General features: G+C 42.0%; 1 protein-coding gene across 1 annotated transcript in view; it reads right to left on the bottom strand.

Moving 5' to 3' along the window:
• Positions 1-20638, bottom strand: part of LOC126184707 (uncharacterized) — a 187440-nt gene that overhangs the window by 13126 nt on the left and 153676 nt on the right. Inside the window, exons 4-5 of the mRNA XM_049927226.1 lie at positions 1467-1617; positions 1264-1378 (exon numbers count right to left, since the gene is read on the bottom strand). Coding sequence (XP_049783183.1) covers positions 1264-1378; positions 1467-1617 — 266 coding nt within the window. The remainder of the gene's footprint in view (positions 1-1263; positions 1379-1466; positions 1618-20638) is intronic.

The raw sequence follows: 20638 nt of genomic DNA, 5'->3' as shown, positions 1-20638 counted from the left end.
CGTCTAGATACGACTATGACAGGTGAGACGTTCGTAAGTATCCTGTCTGATCACCTACATTCATTCATGTTCATTGTGCATCCCGACGGACTCTGACAATTCCAGCAGGACAACGCGACACTCCACACGTCGATAATTGCTACAGAGTGGCTCCAGGAACACACTTCTAAGTTTAAACACTTCCGCTGGACACCGAACTCCCCAGACATGAACATTTGAGCATATCTGGGATGCCTTGCAACGTGATGTTCAGAAGAGATCTCCATTCCCTCGCACTCTTACGGATTTATGGACAGCCCTGCAGGATTCATGGTGTCAAGTTCCTCCAGCACTACTTCAGACATTATTCGAGTCCATGCCACGTCGTGTTGCGGCATTTCTGCATACTCTCGTGGGGCCTGCACTATATTAGGCAGGTGTACCAGTTTTTTGGCTGTTGAGTGTATAATCATACTTTGATTACATTGTTGGTTAGTAAACTGGCTCTGCTTATTTTTGGGAGGTCATCCTCATCATACCCATCCTCATCATACCCATCCTCATCATACCCATCCTCATCATACCCATCCTCATCATACCCATCCTCATCATACCCATCCTCATCATACCCATCCTCATCATACCCATCCTCATCATACCCATCCTCATCATACCCATCCTCATCATACCCATCCTCATCATACCCATCCTCATCATACCCATCCTCATCATACCCATCCTCATCATACCCATCCTCATCATACCCATCCTCATCATACCCATCCTCATCATACCCATCCTCATCATACCCATCCTCATCATACCCATCCTCATCATACCCATCCTCATCATACCCATCCTCATCATACCCATCCTCATCATACCCATCCTCATCATACCCATCCTCATCATACCCATCCTCATCATACCCATCCTCATCATACCCATCCTCATCATACCCATCCTCATCATACCCATCCTCATCATACCCATCCTCATCATACCCATCCTCATCATACCCATCCTCATCATACCCATCCTCATCATACCCATCCTCATCATACCCATCCTCATCATACCCATCCTCATCATACCCATCCTCATCATACCCATCCTCATCATACCCATCCTCATCATACCCATCCGACCCAGTTCTGACTTCCCTTCAACACACTAATTTAGTATGTGTGTATAGAACACAATGCCTTATAGACAGTAGTATCGACGCAGTTGGACTTGGTAAGGCACGAAGGGCTTAAAGTAGCAAAGTGAGGAGTTAAGTACCTCGACAAGCGGCCTGGCCATGCGGTCGAGGAAGTGCTTGGTGAAGTTGGCAGTGGCTACGCCGCAACCGCTGAGCGCCGCCGTCGTGGAGCAAGTTAGGTACTGCTGGAACGAGCTGCAACACCGACATCGCATTTCAGTTTCTGTCATACTGAGGACTACGCATGCGACTAGGTGGTCCATTCTGATGGGTAGGTACTGACCAGCAGACTTGCTGCAGCTTGGCGTCAGACTCCTGCTGGGACCGCGGCTCGGCGCTGGGCACGTTCTGACGGATCGCCTCCTGGTAGTCCGCGGCGCAGTCCTCGTTCCGCAGGTTCACCTCGCGCATGCACGGCGCGTGCACCAGGTACTCTGCAACACAAGGTTCCCTTATTTTATTCATTCATACATCAACTAGATTCTACAACTGCTGCTTTTTAAACTAATAGGCCACAACTGGAACTGTCAGCTGTGTGTAATCTTACACCACTACCGACAGTTCGCCGGTTGCGAGAGTTGTTCCTTTGCACACTCTTAAGCCGGCGGCACACGGACCGTGCATCCGAACGTTGAGCGTGCCGAGTTTCTGACGTCATAGCGTGGAATAGCACGTTCGGGAGTCTTTGGTCCGAACGTGCAGAGCAACATCTGGCATGTCAGATATTCTGAGCGTGCGTCTGAGCGTTGACTAATGAGATGGCACAGCGCCTCCTACGTCCCACGCACGCCGTCTCCCTTCAGTGCAGAGTTAAGAGGCGCCATATTGGCGTTCAAGCCTATGTGTATATATGCCGTTTCTGAGCACCAGCAAATTGAGAATCACTGGAAAACCCGTTGTTAGTTGTGCGATTCGTTCCAATAAAATTATGAGAAACATCATATTCGTGACAAAAGAATTATTGTAACCTGCGTATTACGAGAGTAAGCTATTTGAAGGCAGCGACTCGCTGAAGATCCACCAAAAACGCATTGTTCTTGGTACAATTTGTTATAATTAAATTTCAATTAGTAACATAATTATCTACGATTAACGGTTTTAGCAAGCGGTAAGACAATATGATTAATCAGACATTATGTTTGGGGTTTAGCGTAATGGGTAGCGTCTCTGTCCAAAAAGAACTTTTTGTTGGGGCGGTGGTTCGCGTCGTAACACTTCCAAATTTTTTTCCTAATATTCGCGTTTATTAGGTTCTGATACTTTATTATTAGTTTAATATAAGTATATGCTATAAATATTTGATATTATGTAAATATAAGTTCACCTTTTTTTTTGAGGGGTGACTGTTCGATTGGCCTAATCTACAGGACAGCTTGCGCTACTTGTATAACGTTATTTTGCTCCTTTTTCTTTAACGCTTCGTAATTCACATGTTGACAAGATTCTGTTTCTGGGTAGGAACAGTGATCAAGTAAGCCTGACCTTGGGGTTTTACTAAAATGTGGGAATGATGTTTATCGTATGCAGAGTAGTATTCCAAATTTGTACCGAGCTGTTTGTAACGGAACTTTTATAAGCCTGTGTCCTTATTGATTGGACATGGTACTTTCCTTTTTGTGGACAATGGAGGAAATGTGCGTTTTAATAGAGCTAACGTGGGAATTTTACGCACGCCCGTTAAATAAACAGTGTGATTTACGAACTACTAGAAACATCCCTCAACTGCCGCTGGAGTGCGTTGCGATCGCGTATACCACGTTGGGGCCCACGTACCGTATGCACAAGTCGCATCGTTCCTGAGCGTTCAGCAGCACGCTCGGCGTTAACGTTCGACAGCACGGTCTGTGTGCCGACGGCTTTAAGCCACCCTCACATAAGTCGACAGACTGTTGGTGGACTATGGTCTGGTCGACAAGATAAGCAGAACTTCTGAGAAGCCATATTGGATTTCGTCGTTTTCAGTTGAATCCCAATCTTGCGACTTTTTTGTGTTTTAACTTACATACTCCGAAAATATGCTGCTTCAGAGCACCGGTACATTAATGTTCCCTCGAAAACTCGTTATTGATATCTGCTGCATTCAAATGACAGTGGTTAAATAATTTTGGCATTTGCTGTATTCGTTTTATAACTTTTATATTGTGGAAGTACGCCATTTCAAGTCCACAGAACAATGTATTTTTCAGAAAGGCGTTATTCTTGAAATGTTTTGTTACAATTAAATGTCTAAATAATATACCGACGATTAAAGCCTACAAGACATGATAATACAAAAAATACAATTATGTGTTACACAAATTCAGCATATTGTAACGGATAGAAGTGTGTATCTACGAAGTCTAATTTATTCATATCCCGCTTTAATCAAATATATTTTATTCGCCTTCGCGTCTTTAAACTTTTATAACCTGATATCATTACTGACTTGAGGTAGAACTTTACTTTTTGTCTTATGACATCTCTTTGGGTGTTGTTTATCTACTACAGACGGAACAACATGTCTAACATATGGACAAGGGAGGAAATGTACGTTTTTACAGAGCTAGCGTAGAATTTTTACAGTCCTCGATTTTCGTAAACTCTGATTTGTGAGCCAGATGCAGCCGACAACTGCCACTGGTGGGCGCTGCAGTCACAAATCGTGATAACGAGCACGTGCCGTGTGATGCACCAGCTCGTTTCTAAGCGTGCACCAACCAAATCGTGAACTTATTCTGGCGTGCTTCACTATAAGAAACACATCTTGTGTGTGGACGGCTTTATAGAGGGTTGCAGCGCGAAAGTAGTTGCTGTCCCAGACGAGTCTGCTCGCTCGTCCGAGCACTGAGTAGAGCGAGGGGATAGAAGTTTTATTATGGCGGTAACAAGCAGCTAACAGCCGGCGCATGAACCATTACGCCACGGAAGGGCTCTTTAGCATCACGAGAAAGCATTTCGCACAATTCACCATACAAGCTATGAGCAATAATGAAAAAAAAAGAGGAATCCCTAAACATATATATGAACGCCAGAATTAGAACTGGCACGGGGAAAGGAGTAACACCTGAATTACAAACAAATTAAGGAGCGAAACGAGGGTGTAGCTTGTCACTAACGTCACTATTATATAGATGCCATGATCAAATATGCAAAGAGAGATCAAACACCATAAGGTATAAATATTGGGAGGAATAAATACATTAACACGATTTTATTTGCGGATAATCAAATGGCTCTACGTTAACTTATGCTACAATCTGGTTACCTATAAATAAAAACAGTGCCCTTTTTAGGTAGTCTTCCAGTACGAACGAAAATAGTCCTCAATAATGAACCAATAGAACAGGTAGCCCATTTCAAGTACGTGAAATGTGACTTTTGAGCAAGATGTGGAAATATAGGAAAGAACTAATACTTACCCGTATATTTGGAACACAATAAGGAGAACACTGAAGGATAATGCAAGGAGAGAGACAACCGAACTTCTATATAGTCATGGTAGTTCCCACTTTATTATATGTGGCAGGAAGTTGGACGCTAAGGTAGATTTAAGCAACTAGAAGAGATGTGAAAGACTGTACTAGGGAATAAAAATTAGAAACGAAGTAACAGGGAAGAATTAGGGATGCAATCAACAACACAAGAGGTAACCCAGTATCAAGGAAAACGAGGAACACTTGCACTTCGTTCAAAATGGTTCAAATGGCTCTCAGCACTATGGGACTTCTTAGATCATCAGTCCCCTCGAACTTAGAACTACTTAAACCTAACTAACCTAAGGACATCACACACATCCATGCCCGAGGCAGAATTCCAACCCGCGACCGTAGCAGCAGCGCGGTTCCGGACTGAAGCGCCTAGAACCGCTCGGCTACAACGGCCGGCTCAAGAGCAAGAACAATGGCCACAAACGTAAGCATTAACAGACAGTATTTCAAAAATAAGACATGAAGCGTACCCGTAAACACGACACAAGACACATGCCTAAATGAAACGCAACAACAATTTCCAGAGGGTGGACTGCGACACCCACAGTGAGACTGAAGAGGATAAGGATGACGACGAGATGTAACAGTAAATTAGACACCTAGAATTATGGGTAAGACATGACATACGTAAATGCACTGACCAACAGCACGCATCAGTCAAATAATAGTTAAGGATTACGAATACCAGAGTAAATGTAGTGTAATGTGCTGGCAACCTAGCCAAGGAAGCACTCAGTGTTCTACATAGATGGCTTATGTTAATGCATAGTGTTAGCAACACACTACTGGCCATAAAAATTGTTACACCAAGAAGAAATGCAGATGATAAACGGGTACTCATTGGACAAATTATTATACTAGAATTGACATGTGATTACATTTTCACGCAATTTGGGTGCACAGATCCTGAGAAATCAGCACCCAGAGCAAGCACCTCTGGCCGTAATAACGGCCTTGATATGCCCGGGCATTGAGTCAAACAGAGCTTGGATGGCGTGTACAGGTACAGCTGCCCATGCAGCTTCAACACGATACCACAGTTCATCAAGAGTAGTGACTGGCGTATTGTGACGAGCCAGTTGCTCGGCCAACATTGACCAGACGTCAGCAGTCGAACATTTTCTGTATCCAGAAAGGTCCGTACAGGACCTGCAACATGCGGTCGTGCATTATTCTGCTGAAATGTAGGGTTTCGCAGGGAACGAATGAAGGGTACAGCCACGGGTCTTAACACATCTGAAATTTAATGTCCACCGTTCAAAGTGCAGTCAATGCGAACAAGAGGTGACCTAGACGTGTAACCAATGGCTCCCCATACCATCACGCCGGGTGATACGCCAGTATGGCGATGACGAATACACGCTTCCAATGTGCGTTCATCGCGATGTCGCCAAACATGGATGCGACCATCACGATGCTGTAAACAGAACCTGGATTCATCCGAAAAAAATGACGTTTTGCCATTCGTGCACCCAGGTTCGTCGTTGAGTACACCATCGCAGGCGCTCCTGTCTGTGATGCAGCGTCAAGGGTAAACGCAGCCACGGTCTCGGACCTGATAGTCCATGTTGCTGCAAACATAGTCTAACTGTTCGTCCCGATGGTTGTCGTCTTGCAACCGTCCCCATCTGTTGACTCAGGGATCGAGACGTGGCTGCACGATCCGTTATAGCCATGCGGATAAGATGCCTGTCATCTCGACTGCTAGTGATACGAAGCTGTTGGGATCCAGCACGGCGTTCTGTATTACCAGGCAACGCCGGTCAACTGCTGTTTGTGTATGAGAAATCGGTTGGAAACTTTCCTCATGTCAGCACGTTGTAGGTATCGCCACCGGCGCCATCCTTGTGTAAATGCTCTGAAAAGCTGATCATTTGCATATCACAGCATCTTCTTCCTGTCGGTTAAATTTCGCGTCTGTAGCACGTCATCTTCGTGGTGTAGCAATTTTAAGGGCCAGTAGTGTATTATTTTTTTACCACTAACTATACAGTATTTTGTTTTGACTGTCAGTCAACAGCACGAAGGAACCATTCTGAGGCATTCATCGCCAGTCACAATCGGTTATGACATTAACAAATCTCTCCTCTTCCCTATTATCTTTTTACATTCTTCTTAAAACACCATTTTATTTATATTTCAACCTCAAATTTATATTTCAACCTCAAATTATTTGTTATTCTAAAGTATTTATACCATGTCAAATACTGCAGATAAAAACGAAACAAAAACTACAAAAAGGTGACAAACAAAAACTATAATACGTACGACCTGTTTTAAAATATCAGGTAACAGATCTCAATTTGTTGTAAATAATAAATAAATAAGTCGACTGAGGCCCTCGAATGTTAGATGAAGATAAGCGGCAGATGTTAAGAAGAAAAACCAGGAAACTTACCCCAGGCATCCCATGCCTGGGATTGAAGCACAACTTCCCATTCTGAAGTCAAAGTGTTGTAACATCTGTCGCCTAATGGAAGTACGGCCGAACAAGACAGCCGGAGGACAGACCCAGAATATAAAAAACGAGCCTTCTGCTGGTTACCAACTACATAAACAGACTTTCGAGGTTGTAGATAAACCGCGAAATGGAGTTAAGTGGGGCAAACATAACTTGCAGCTGTAGGGATAGCAACCTACGAATGTTGAGAACGTCAAGATGCACACCACCACCTTCAAATGAGTGAAGGTACCAATGACATGTAATCGGAGTGACGTAGTTTCAATAATGCCCAAGGAATCAAGACTGAGGAATTCTTGAGATCTTAATCCATGTGACGAGTATCGTTCTATATATCCAAACAAGTTGTAGATATTTAGTTAGTCTGAACCTCCTGGAAAGCTACGCGCCTTAGCACTCCGCTTTCGCGAGCCGGGGAGGAGCTCCGTCCCCGAATCGAATCCGCCTGGCAGATAACGACGAGGCCGATGTGCCCCGACCATTCTAGATGTGGTTGTTAGATAGTTTCCCCACATACGACTATGTGAATAGTCGGCTGGCACCCACGTCCCACCTTAATTACACGATTTTGAAACATTTTATAAATGTTCGCACGCTTTCACACGCAGTTGGGGTACACAAATTCCGTCCCAGGAAGGGAAATATTTGCGACAGGAGGGTATCCAGTCACCCCCTACCATTAACTTTGCCAAAGCAGAAAATTAACATACCGGCCTCTGTGGCGAAACAAGCGCTGTAGCACTGTGAGAGATACAGAGGTGGGTGAGAGTGTACCGGGACTTACGCCAGTTCACTACTACTAGCACCACGCCATCACACACACCTGTGCGTAACATACAAAGTATTGTGCTGCGATCAAAGCAGGAAATTGAAAATTAAAATTTCCAAGCTTTGCCACTGTATGCTTCAATATATTTGTGTTAACATTGCGAAGTCTCAGAATGACCTAATGGAAATGTTTTGCTGAATGTTATTTTTAGAGAAAAGTGGCACTAAATAACGCAGCCAGAAAGCTAAAAATTGTTCAGAATGTGCAAATGTGTGTGTCAATCAAGCGTTACGAGTCTCAATTGGTGCAGTATTTTGGTCAAAATGGCTTTTTTACGAAAATTTGAAGGTGCTAAATATTAGACTCAGAAAGGTGAAAATTCGCATGTAGCCTCAGTTTTATATAAAAACATTAACTATCTGTCTTCATTAAGCTACCTCTATTAGTTTTCAAGTTATTCACTAAGAACTAAATTTGGAACAAAAAAGTACTTACCATACATCTTCATTTGTATTTGTGATAGAAATTTCTAATTACAACACTCGATTACATTCATTAAATAATACAGCTGTACCAAGTTTCAAGACTTTAGAGTAAATAATCTACACAAAAACTCCTAAAGAGGCAGTCCACAGGTCATGTTCTACTGACAATTCCGTTCTAAAAATTCTAGACGGCAAAGTTCAAATGCAGTAGAGCTAAAACTGTTTTAGTAACTAAAGCCAACTTAATTCCATACACATAAAAATTATGAAGATTAATTAATGTGTGTGCGAGAAAGGGGCAATTAGATGCTGTTACCTGTGCCTAGGGCTGTTGACAGCAGACGTTCGTTCAGCGAGCCGCTGCGCCCATATATAAATAAGGCCAGAGGGGCAGTAAGAGACTTCGCGCCGAGCTCTCAACATGTCTGCGTCAGTCAACGCCGGCATACGCTGTGCCTCGGATGACGTCAGAGCTAGGCACATACCAAATGTGCTTTCGGTAAAATTAGGAAATGAACTCGCGAGGTCTGTACAACGACCTCGATCGCTTAGATTTCACAGAAGCAACTGTTTGTGTGCTGCCCGTAATGCTGACGAAACCCCGTGGCGAGTGGCGAGATTAATTTCCACTTTTGTAGCGATCAATTAACTTTGATGATCAGACTTCAGGGCAACAGATCATTTTACGTTGAACATCCCGTATAGGTCTCCTCCTAACTGCTACTAGCACTGTTTATAATAACGACATCATCATCATAATCATGATTATTATTATGTTTGTGTGGACTTTTACTGAATATATTGATCAGTTAGAACTGAAACTTTTATTTATAGTCATCGTTCCCCATACCGCTCAATAAACAGCAAGAAGGAACATTTTCTTTCAGTACGCACAAAGGGTAATGTGGTCAGTATGTTCTCCATCGCTTTCTGGCTGACCGCAAAAATAGTTTTCAGGTTCTCGAAAACCTTAACTCGCAGCCCAACACCTCGTTATGATCTGCAGCTACACGACTACTCTGAAATTCACAGTTAAGTGTCTGGCAGAGGGTTCGTCGAACCACCTACGCACCACTCTCCAACAGCGCGCGGGAAGAAACGAACACTTAAATCTTTCCATGCGAGCTCTTGACTTCACTTATTACTATGAGAATTCCTCCTTAAGTAGATGGGCGCCACCAAAATATTTTTTCATTCGAAAGATAGTGATCGAAATTTCCTGAGGAGATCCTGTCACAACGAAAAACGCCTTTATTTTATTGATTGCCACCCCAATTCGGTTATTCGTAACACTTTCCCCCCTATTTCGCGATAATACAAAACGAGCTGCCTTTCTTTGAACTTTTCCGAGGTCCTATGTCAATCCTGTCTGATGTGGATACCACACCGCGAAGCAATACTCCAGAAGAGGACGAACAAGCATAATGTAAGCAGTCTCTTTACTAAAACTGCTGCATTTTCTAAGTTTTTAGCCAGTAAATTGAAGTCTTTGGTTGCCTTCCCCACAACATTATTTACGTGACTGTTCCTGTTTAAAGATTTTAAACATGGCTGAAACAGCAACTGTTGAAATTCTCCACGGTAAATGATGACAGCCAAAACAGTTTCAGGATAAAGATTTATTTAAATTCTTGACCACGGTTTCGGTATATTTATATATACCCTCATCAGAAGTAAAATACCCTGAACAGGAAGACACTCATTAGCAAAAACTTAGCATTGGAAATGAGAATGAAAAAGCACTCTAGCTTAAGTAACCGTAAAATTACCGGAGTATTACAGGCATAAAAACTTTTAGTCACTTACTAAAATTACATCCTGCAATGGAGATTAATAAAACAACTGTGCCAAAGGCGTCATCAGTAGTTAAAACATCTCCATTTATACAACATGATTATGGACAGAGGGTCGATGCGAACATCTTGCAAGGGAACCTCCCCATCGCACCCCCCTCAGATTTAGTTATAAGTTGGCACAGTGGATAGGCCTAGAAAAACTGAACGCAGATCAATCGAGAAAACAGGAAGAAGTTGTGTGGAACTATGAAAAAGTAAGCAAACTCAAACTGAGTAGTCCATGCGCAAGATAGGCAACATCAAGGGTAATTTGAGCTCAGGAGCGCCGTGGTTCCGTGGTTAGCGTGAGCAGCTGCGGAACGAGATGTCCTTGGTTCAAGTCTTCCCTCTAATAAAAAGTTTACTTTTTTTATTTTCGCAAAGTTGTGATCTGACCGTTCGTTCATTGACGTCTCTGTTCACTGTAATAAGTTTAATGACTGTTTTGCGACCGCACCGCAAAACCGTGCGATTAGTAGCCGAAAGGACGTGCCTCTCCAATGGGAACCGAAAACATTTGATCGTAAGGTCATAGGAAAACCGATTCCTCCACAGGAAAACACGTCTCATATATTCTAAACGACACTGGTGACGGCATATGCGTCACATGACAGGAATATGTTGTCGACCCACCTAACTTGTACACTTGGCGAATGGGTAAAAAGATTCTTCTACCTTGCCCGATTTAGGTTTTCTTGTGGATGTGATAATCACTCCCAAAAAAATGATGAAATCATGAACTGCAACAAATGAATGTAACAGTTCCACAGTCGCACAGTTTTCCCTGTGCTCTGTCAAAACATGTTTTTAACGTTTTCAAATTTTTCCGTTTAGGTGTAGCGTCCCCATACTACAGCGCAGATACCTCGCATCGGACGGACGGTCGGTCAGATAATAATTGTCTGAAAATAAAAAATTAATCTTCTCACTCGAGGGAAGACTTTAACAAAGGACCTCTCGTTCCACAGCTGCTCACGCTAACCACGGAACCACGGCGCTCCTGACCTCACATTGCCCTTGATGATGCCTATCTTGTGCATCGACTCCTCAGTTTGTATATTTTGTTTATTTTTTTCGTAGTTCCACACAACTTCTTCCTGTTTTCTCGATTGATCTGTGTTCAGTTTTTCTAGGCCTATCCACTGTGCCAACTTATAACTAAATCTGAGGGGGGTGCGATGGGGAGGTTCCCTTGTTAGCATCAGTACTTCGCCTATGAACTATCGTGACGAGCGGCGTGTAAGCCCTAGGGCAGATAGTTTCGCCGAGAGAGGGCACTTGTATGTGCCAGACACTCGCGCGCATTCAAATCCATGGATAAATACAGGGTTATTACAAATGATTGAAGCGATTTTACAGCTCTACAATAACTTTATTATTTGAGATATTTTCACAATGCTTTGCACACACATACAAAAACTCAAAAAGTTTTTTTAGGCATTCACAAATGTTCGATATGTGTCCCTTTAGTGATTCGGCAGACATCAAGCCGATAATCAAGTTCCTCCCACAGTCGGCGCAGCATGTCCCCATCAATGAGGTCGAAAGCATCGTTGCTGCGAACTCGCAGTTCTGGAACGTTTCTTGGTAGAAGAGGTTTAAACACAATCTTTCACATAACCCCACAGAAAGAAATCGCATGGGGTTAAGTCTGGAGAGCGTGGAGGCCATGACATGAATTGCTGATCATGATCTCCAGCACGACCGATCCATCGGTTTTCCAATCTCCTGTTTAAGAAATGCCGATCATCATGATGGAAGTGCGGTGGAGCACCATCCTGTTGAAAGATGAAGTCGGCGCTGTCGGTCTCCAGTTGTGGCATGAGCCAATTTTCCACCATTTCCAGATACACGTGTCCTGTAACTTTTTTTTTTCGCAGAAGAAAAAGGGGCCGTAAACTTTAAACACACGTTAACTTTTGGTGAATTGCGAATTTGCTGCACGAATGCGTGAGGATTCTATACCGCCCAGATTCGCACATTGTGTCTGTTCACTTCACCATTAAGAAAAAAAGTTGCTTCATCACTGAAAACAAGTTTTGAACTGAACGCATCCTCTTCCATGAGCAACAGCGCCGAAAATTCAAAGCGTTTGACTTTGTCATCGGGTGTCAGGGCTTGTAGCAATTGTAAACGGTAAGGCTTCTGCTTTAGCCTTTTCCGTAAGATTTTCCAAACCGTCGGCTGTGGTACGTTTAGCTCCCTGCTTGCTTTATTCGTCGACTTCCGCGGGCTACGCGTGAAACTTGCCCGCACGCGTTCAACCGTTTCTTCGCTCACTGCAGGCCGACCCGTTGATTTCCCCTTACAGAGGCATCCAGAAGCTTTAAACTGCGCATGCCATCGCCGAATGGAGTTAGCAGTTGGTGGATCTTTGTTGAACTTCGTCCTGAAGTGTCGTTGCACTGTTATGACTGACTGATGTGAGTGCATTTCAAGCACGACATACGCTTTCTCGGCTCCTGTCGCCATTTTGTCTCACTGCGCTCTCGAGCGCTCTGGCGGCAGAAACCTGAAGTGCGGCTTTAGCCGAACAAAACTTTATGAGTTTTTATACGTATCTGTAGTGCGTCGTGACCATATGTCAATGAATGGAGGTACAGTGAATTTATGAAATCGCTTCAATCATTTGCAATAGCCCTGTACACATGTGCATCAAAATTATTAAAAGTTGTGCCTATTCAAACCTCCTGTCTTAATAAATAAAACATATCAAAACCATTTAAAAACATCTACGGAAAATAGAAAATATGAAACCAATTTACCTGTGTCCTAGTGTCAAGCACATGAAGCTTGCGCTACGGAACACATCAAACGAGATAGTTATGCGCGAGAATCTCGCGTAACTTAAACGATAAAATGCGTACTAGCGAAAACAACCAAAATATTTAGTTGAATTTACAACCTTCAGTTTTGTGTGATTTATCGTGTAATCGAAATTTAGCAAATCCCTTTTAGTATTCAAGTGGGTAACCTCCCACTTTTTATTATTCAGGCTCAATTGTCACTTTTGGCACCAAACATCTCTCTTCTAAATCAGTTCACAATTGGTTTTAATCATCTGATGATTTTATAAGAAGGTAAATGACAGCGTCGTCTGCAAGCAGTCTAAGAGGGCTGCTCAGATTGTCTCCAAGATCGTTTACATAGATCAGGAATAGCAGAGGACCAGTAACACTTCCTTCGGGAACGAATGAGATCACTTCTGTTTCACTCGATGGCCTTCCGTCAATTACTGCTATGACACTTCCGACAGGAAATCACTAATCCAGTCGCACAACTGATACGATACTCTGGAGACACGCAATTTAATAAGAATTCCCTGATGAGTAACGGTGTCAAAAATCTAAAAATATGGAATCAATCTGACATCTCTTGCCGATAGCATTTCATTACTTCGTGTGAAGCGAGAGCTAATTGTGTTTCACAAAAAACACATTTTATGAAACCCCTATCGGCTATTTTTCAATTAATCTTTTTCTTCGATGTAATTCATCATGTTCGAACACAGCGCATGTTCCAAAAAAGCTTCAAATTGACATCAGTGACTTGGGACAGTGATTCAGCGCATTACTTTTATTACTTTTCTTGGGTACTGGTGTGACCTGTCCAACTTCTCAGTCCTTTGGTACGGATCTTTTGACGAGTGAACAGTTATGTATGATTGGAGTACAGAGCTAGTGTATCCGCAGACTCTGATAGGAACGTAACTGGTATACAATCTCGATTTTAGACCTTGCTGCCTCAGTACACCGAGTTACTCAAGTTGGCAACAGTTCTTGAGCTAAATTCTGGAATTTTTACTTAGTCTTCCTTGGTGAAGGAATTTCGGAAAACTGTATTTGATAACGCTGCTTTAGTGGTACTCGTCAGTAATGTTCCTATTGCTACCGCGCAGTGAGTGTATTGTGTGTTGCCGCTGGTGTACTCAAACCTGCCAACTTTTATGGTTTATCCTCAAAGTTTACGGAAAATGCAGCATTTTACGCTTGGACGGTGTCATTTACGACACCGCAGACAAAAATTTGGAACGTTAACATTCGATAATCACCCCACTTCCGTAGAATCGATCGTTTGTGTTGGTCGAAGGCAAGTCTGCGATAGTCGATAACTCATTATTTGATATGATTGGCACTTTTAACCGCGTGATGTGTATGTCGTCATTGGAAATGAATTTAAAGACGGGATAACACTTCCTCCAGGTGAATATTACGTGCCTACAGGCTCTGCCTCGAGGATTCTTTGTTCCGTCCCGTTCACTTGTGATTTAATCATATTCTTTGACCACGTGTGGACTAATTACATTCGTTCGACATGTGTGTGTTTTTGACCATGCGCATATTCTTTGTTCACTAGGGTGGCGTCGCTTTCATTTAATCGTTTAAGATTGTGTGCTTTGACATGTTTGAATCAAGTGTGACTGCTTTGAGTGTATGTGTTATAATTTTATGTGACGTTCAACGATCCAGGTTCTTTTCATTGTTTCTGTAGAGATCGAGACATTTGTTCTCCAACATTTCCATACACTAAATTCCTATTGTAGGATTCATGAATAAATCCATCAAGAAACATTACTTCCAGACATCTGAAGGATCATATTCTGTTTATTTTCCGTGCATACTAAAATCAAGAATTTGCCTTTTGCACGGTATGTATGCGATAATATTGCATATGGTGGAAGAAACAATTTTAGTAATCGTGTGAAACGCGATAAACACCTAAGTTATGTTAACTCGAAGGAGGATAACAAGAACGTCGACACCTCTCTTGTAAAGTCTGGAAACGTTGACAGTAACCTAATTAGGGCCGAGTGTCTACTTCCTTTTTGGTGGAGCACAATGTGCCCCTAAGTGCGGCTGATCATGCTGGTGCTTCATTTAAGATGTCTCCTATATCAGAAGTTGCAAAGAAATATAGCTGTGGTCGCACGAAAACGAAAGGCAATGTAATTAAAATGGCAAAAATGCACCATCTTTAGTTGGTAAGTGCCTTCAGAACGGACCATTTTCTTTGTCAACGGATGTAAGCAATGATATGAATGTCAAGTTGTATCCTCCTGTTGTTACATGCTGTGATATTTCGCGGGAAAAAGTGGTGAGCACTGTGCTATCCATAACAGCGTTAGACAGGCACTCACAACAGGTCTGATGGTACCACAGTTGAATTCTCATAACTTAGCAATTTAAAACTGTGTGGCTTTCTGCTCCGACAATGCTCCTGTTATGACAGGACACAAACACGGGGTTTCAGCCTGAAGGAAGTTCAACCAGGTATCGCCATCACAGGTTGTATTTGCCACCTGATTAATCTAGCAGCAGAAACAGGTGCTGGAAGAGTACCACTTAGAGTGGATGAGATCCTTGTTGATGTCTTGTTTCTTAGAGAATAGTGTCAAAAGAAAAGAACGCCTTCAGAAACTTCAGAACTTGCACAGAAAAGAGGCAAAGAAAATTCTGAAGCCTCTGTATACTAGGTAGGTCTCTTTAGGCAGATGTTTGCATAGACTATTGAACCAGTGGGATCGGCTTTCTTTCTTCGAGGAGGAAGTAATACGTGTCCAACATATTTCCACACGATTGAATCTTTCAGAATACCTAGAGTTGAACGAAGTGGATCGAAAGAATATCAGAAGAAGAGAATACTTGATTCTGTTACTACACGTGCCCCTAAAAGAATAGCCTTTTGCACTTTTCTTCATGTGACTGTTCCTGTATTTGACAAATTGAATGTTGCCTTTCAGCCCGCATCTCGTGGTCGTGCGGTAGCGTTCTCGCTTCCCACGCCCGGGTTCCCGGGTTCGATTCCCGGCGGGGTCAGGGATTTTCTCTGCCTCGTGATGGCTGGGTGTTGTGTGATGTCCTTAGGTTAGTTAGGTTTAAGTAGTTCTTAGTTCTAGGGGACTGATGACCATAGATGTTAAGTCCCATAGTGCTCAGAGCCATTTGAACCATTTTTTTTGTTGCCTTTCAGACTATTTCCATTTGAACCATTTTTTTTGTTGCCTTTCAGACTACTTCCTCATAAGTTTACGTTTTATTAAAACTTCTAATGGATTTGCTGAAGCAGTTGTTCACCAAGTTTGTTAAGCCCAAAATTGTCAAAATCTTCTCATTGCTTGTAGTTGAGTGCAACTTGATTCTAAATCAAAGAAGTGATGATGAGTTATTAACATTCAGACTTTAAACATAGTGAATGATCTCCAGGATACAGATGAATCCCTTTTTTTCACCAGTGAGATACTAATTTTGTACTGCCTGTGACTATATGATCAAGTTTACACTCAAGAATGATGTATTAAAGCATGCCTTAGTTGCTAGTTTCGACAAAATTGAAGATGCACAGTTTACTTTCATTCGTTTTATCTTGGAAGAGTTTCCCATCATGTTACGCAAGGAAGAGAATGAAACTACAGATGAGGTGGTGAATGAGCTTCAGAGGCAGTTCACAGCTCTTCAAGTAGATGACGCTTTGGCTGCAAATCAAGATACCGCAAGTGATTCCAATTGGGCACAAATGTCAAGAATTCTTAAGAATAACCGAATTTCTAGGGTCAGTAATTAAATCACTGATGACTGCGGATGTGATAGAGTCCCTATAAGGCTATTAAATTACTGTGCTGCACATGTTAGTCCTGTAGTTAGCCGTATTTGTAATTTTTTTCCTTTAAGAACGGTCAGTTTCTTGAACTGATGAAAGTACTCAGTAGTACAGCCGCTTTATAAAAAGGGAGAAAGGAAGAATGTAGACAATTTTATACCTATTTCCTTGCCATCAGTCTTTGCTAAAGTTACTGAAAAGGCTGTGTATGTAAGGATAATTGATCATGTTGCATCACATAATTTGCTATCAAATGTACAGTACAGCTTTAACGACTGAAAATGCTATAGTCGATTCTCTCTGTGAGGTACTGGATGGGTTAAACAAAAGGTTTCTAACGCTAGGCTTATTTTTTTGATTTAACTAAGGCGTTTGATTGTGTCGATCACAGAATATTGCTCCAGAAGTTGGACCATTACGGAATATGGGGAGTAGCTCACAATTGGGTCACCTCTTACTTTAGCAACAGACAGCAAAAGGTCATTATTCACAGTGTAGAGAGTGACTGATGTGGGGCCTGAGTGGGATGTGCCCCAGGGATTAGTGTTGGGGCCGCTCCTGTTCCTTATTTATATAAATGGTACGCCCTCTAGTATTACATGTAACTAAAATTACATGTAACTAAAATTTGCTGATGACACTAGCTTAATAGTAAAGGATGTTGTTTGAAACATTGGCTGTTTCAAATAGTGCAGTTCATGACCTAAGTTCATGGCTAGTAGAAAATTAACGCTAAATCACAATAAGACTCAGTTTCTAACACACAATTCAACGAAACCTGACGTTTCAATTTCACAGAATGGACATATGATTATTGAAACTGAACAGTTAAAATTTCTAGGTGTTCAGATAGCAAGACTATCGTGGCAAGCCCCCCCATTCAGGCTCTTGTTCAAAGACTTAATGCTGCCACTTTTACTGTTTGAACGGCATCTGGAGTAAGTCATCGTTCTCACGAAAATTAGTCTACTTTGTTTATTTTCATTCACTTATGACGTATGGTATTATATTTTGGGGTAACTCTTCCCATTCTAAAAGCATATTTTTGTCTGAGAAACAGGCCGTTCAAGCTGTTGGCGAACCTTTTGTCGACCCCTGTTCACTACTCTGGGTATTTTGACATTGGCCTCTCAATATATATATTCTTTACTGTCGCGTCTTGTTAATAATATCAGCTTATTCTCAAGAATTAGGCAGAAATCCAATCTGCATTTGGATCCCACTTTCTTAACTCTTGTGCAGAAAGGTGTGCAGTATACTTCTACATCCGTTTTCAATAAGCTACCACAAGAATTCAAAAATCTTAGCAGTAATCCACGCGCTTTCAAATCGGAACTGAACAGTTTCCTCATAGGTGACTCCTATTCTGTTGAGGAGTTTCTTGAAAAATTAAGCCGATTCCTGTGATATATTGTTGACTGAGTTTTCTTGTGACTTGACTTTTATGGGTTCATAAACATTTTATTTTATCTGTTATTAGTTTCACTGTACTGACACGTTACATGACCTTGGAGATTTTCTGCTCAATTTGGTCCTACGGAACCATACTCTATAGCAATAAAGAATGTGAACGTGTTTTCAGCCTTATGAAGAAAAATAAAACAGTTCAGCAATTCATTGGACATGGATGATCTGGAGTCTCTTTCTGTTTTGAAGACCAGGTTTCTGATTCCTGTTATTACAAAACATTTTCTCAAGCCTTTTTGTAAGAAGTTAAAAATGCCATAACTATGACTTCAAAGTCGAAATAGCATGTGAATTCAGTGTATTGTAGATTATTTCTTGCCTGTGTTACGTTAAACAAGTTTTCTTGCGTAAAGCCTTTTTCAATTATCGCATATCTTCCCAATTTATCAAGCAAGGCCTGTGATGTATGCTCCACACCAATATTCACCACGCCTGTGGCTGTTTAACACGGATTTATTCGTAATTGTTACGTTCATCTAAAAATAATTGGCGTATGATGTAAGTAGATGTGATCTCATTGAAGTATTCTGTTTAAAGCATGAATTATTGTATTTTGTAGTCTGGAAGTAGTAGTATTTTCGTCAATCCGTGGTATGCCGAAAATCATTAAATTTTTTGTCTCGCACGTGAGTTTTATTGATAATCCTTTTCAATAGTCGACAGGTGTGCTTACTGCATGTACGATCAGAATCTCTCTGGGTTTTCTGCCAGATTTCGAGAGAGAGTCTCGTTGTGGAAATTATTAAAATTACCTTCCATTGAAGATCGCACTAAGTTCACAGATTCTGTAAAACTTCGCCAATTTTGGGGCTTTTGCGTTCTTTTAAATTTGGCACTTTTTTTGTCGCTTCTGCAACTGTGTACTTACGTTTTTTGTTTACTATGGGGGATCAGTACCATCTCTCATAAATTTGGTATACACATCTCTCTCAATTGCCGTCGATACTATTTATTTGAATTTAAACCACACTTTGTCTACACTTTCGAAGTCGGACTGGAAGCAGTCAAGACTGTCTCTTAAGAAGGCCTCCAGCGAATTTTTATCTGCTTGTTTGTACAGATACATTCTGCGTAAATTTTTGGTGGATTTGGTTGTTACGGTAGTCAGTCTCACTACTACGACCTTGTCACTAATCCCTGTATGCCATTATGCTCATTTTCTCAGGGTTGTCTGCTGCTGAAAGGTGAAGTATGTTTTCGTAACCATTTGCACTTAGAGTGGGCTCCTCAACTAAATGTTCAAAGTAATTTTTGGAGGAAGCATTCATTTCGGACGTCGTTTTATGGCTACCAATGAGTTTAAACACGTATTTTCGTCGACATATCGAGGATAGATTGAAGTCATCAAGTGTAATTGTGTTAGTGTGGTATCTATTTGAGATCAGATTCAAGTTTTCTTTGAACTGTTCAGCAACTGTGTCATCCGAGTCGAGTGGTCGGTGAAAGGAACCAGTTATTAACTTATTCCCAGTTTAAAGTATAACCTCTACCCATTATATCTCACAGATACTATGAACTTCAATTTCACTACAAGAAAACTACTACTAACGGCAATAAACACTACACCATCAATTTTACTTAATGTATTGTTTCTGAATACGGTTAGGCCCTTTGTAAAAATTTCAGCTGAATTTATCTCCGGTTAGCCAGATTTCAGTACATGAAACGATTTGACTTCAGCACTTATTAGAGCTTGGAGTTATGGTTCTTCCCGAACACACCTACAACAGTTTACAACTACAATATCTATTGTTGCTACGTCTACCCTTGTTCTGCGTTTGCTCTGCACCCTTCTAGATTGACACCCTTCCTGTAGTTACCCTGAGACCCTCTAACGTTAAAAAACGATCAGTCCGCTCTACACAGGCTCCAGCAGCCATGTAGCGTGCGCGTGCCCCCTGACCTATGAAGCAGAACCCTAAAACCCACCACCCATATGGTGAAAGTTGAGGAATCTCCAGTCTACACGGTTGCAGAGCCGTCTGAGCCTCTGATTCAGACCTTCCACTCGACCTGAAGGAAAGCTCCGCAACTGATCCTGTTGTTGATGATGCTGCTACAGATGATGAGCTATGCCTTCATCTCGCAAGCGAGACTGGCAGTCTTTACCACTTAAGCTAGCCTCCTGAAATCAGAAAGCATATCTTCTGATCCAAAGCGACACACATCGTTGGTACTGACAGGAGCCACCACCTGCAGTTGGCTGCATCCTGTGCTCTTTATGGCATCCAGAAGCACCAGTTCCGTAACTGGAAGGAGTCCTTCCAGTACCAAAGAGTGTACGCTGGATTCCTTCCCTCCTCGGCAGCCACGTCCCTAAGGGGCTGCATGATGTGCATATCATTGCAGCTCCCAACCATCAGTAATCCCACCC

This window comes from Schistocerca cancellata, chromosome 4, assembly GCF_023864275.1.
Source record: "Schistocerca cancellata isolate TAMUIC-IGC-003103 chromosome 4, iqSchCanc2.1, whole genome shotgun sequence".
Taxonomy (NCBI): Eukaryota; Metazoa; Arthropoda; class Insecta; order Orthoptera; family Acrididae; genus Schistocerca; species Schistocerca cancellata.
Note: the sequence above shows the minus strand (reverse complement) of the source record. Positions and strands in the feature narration are given on the sequence as shown.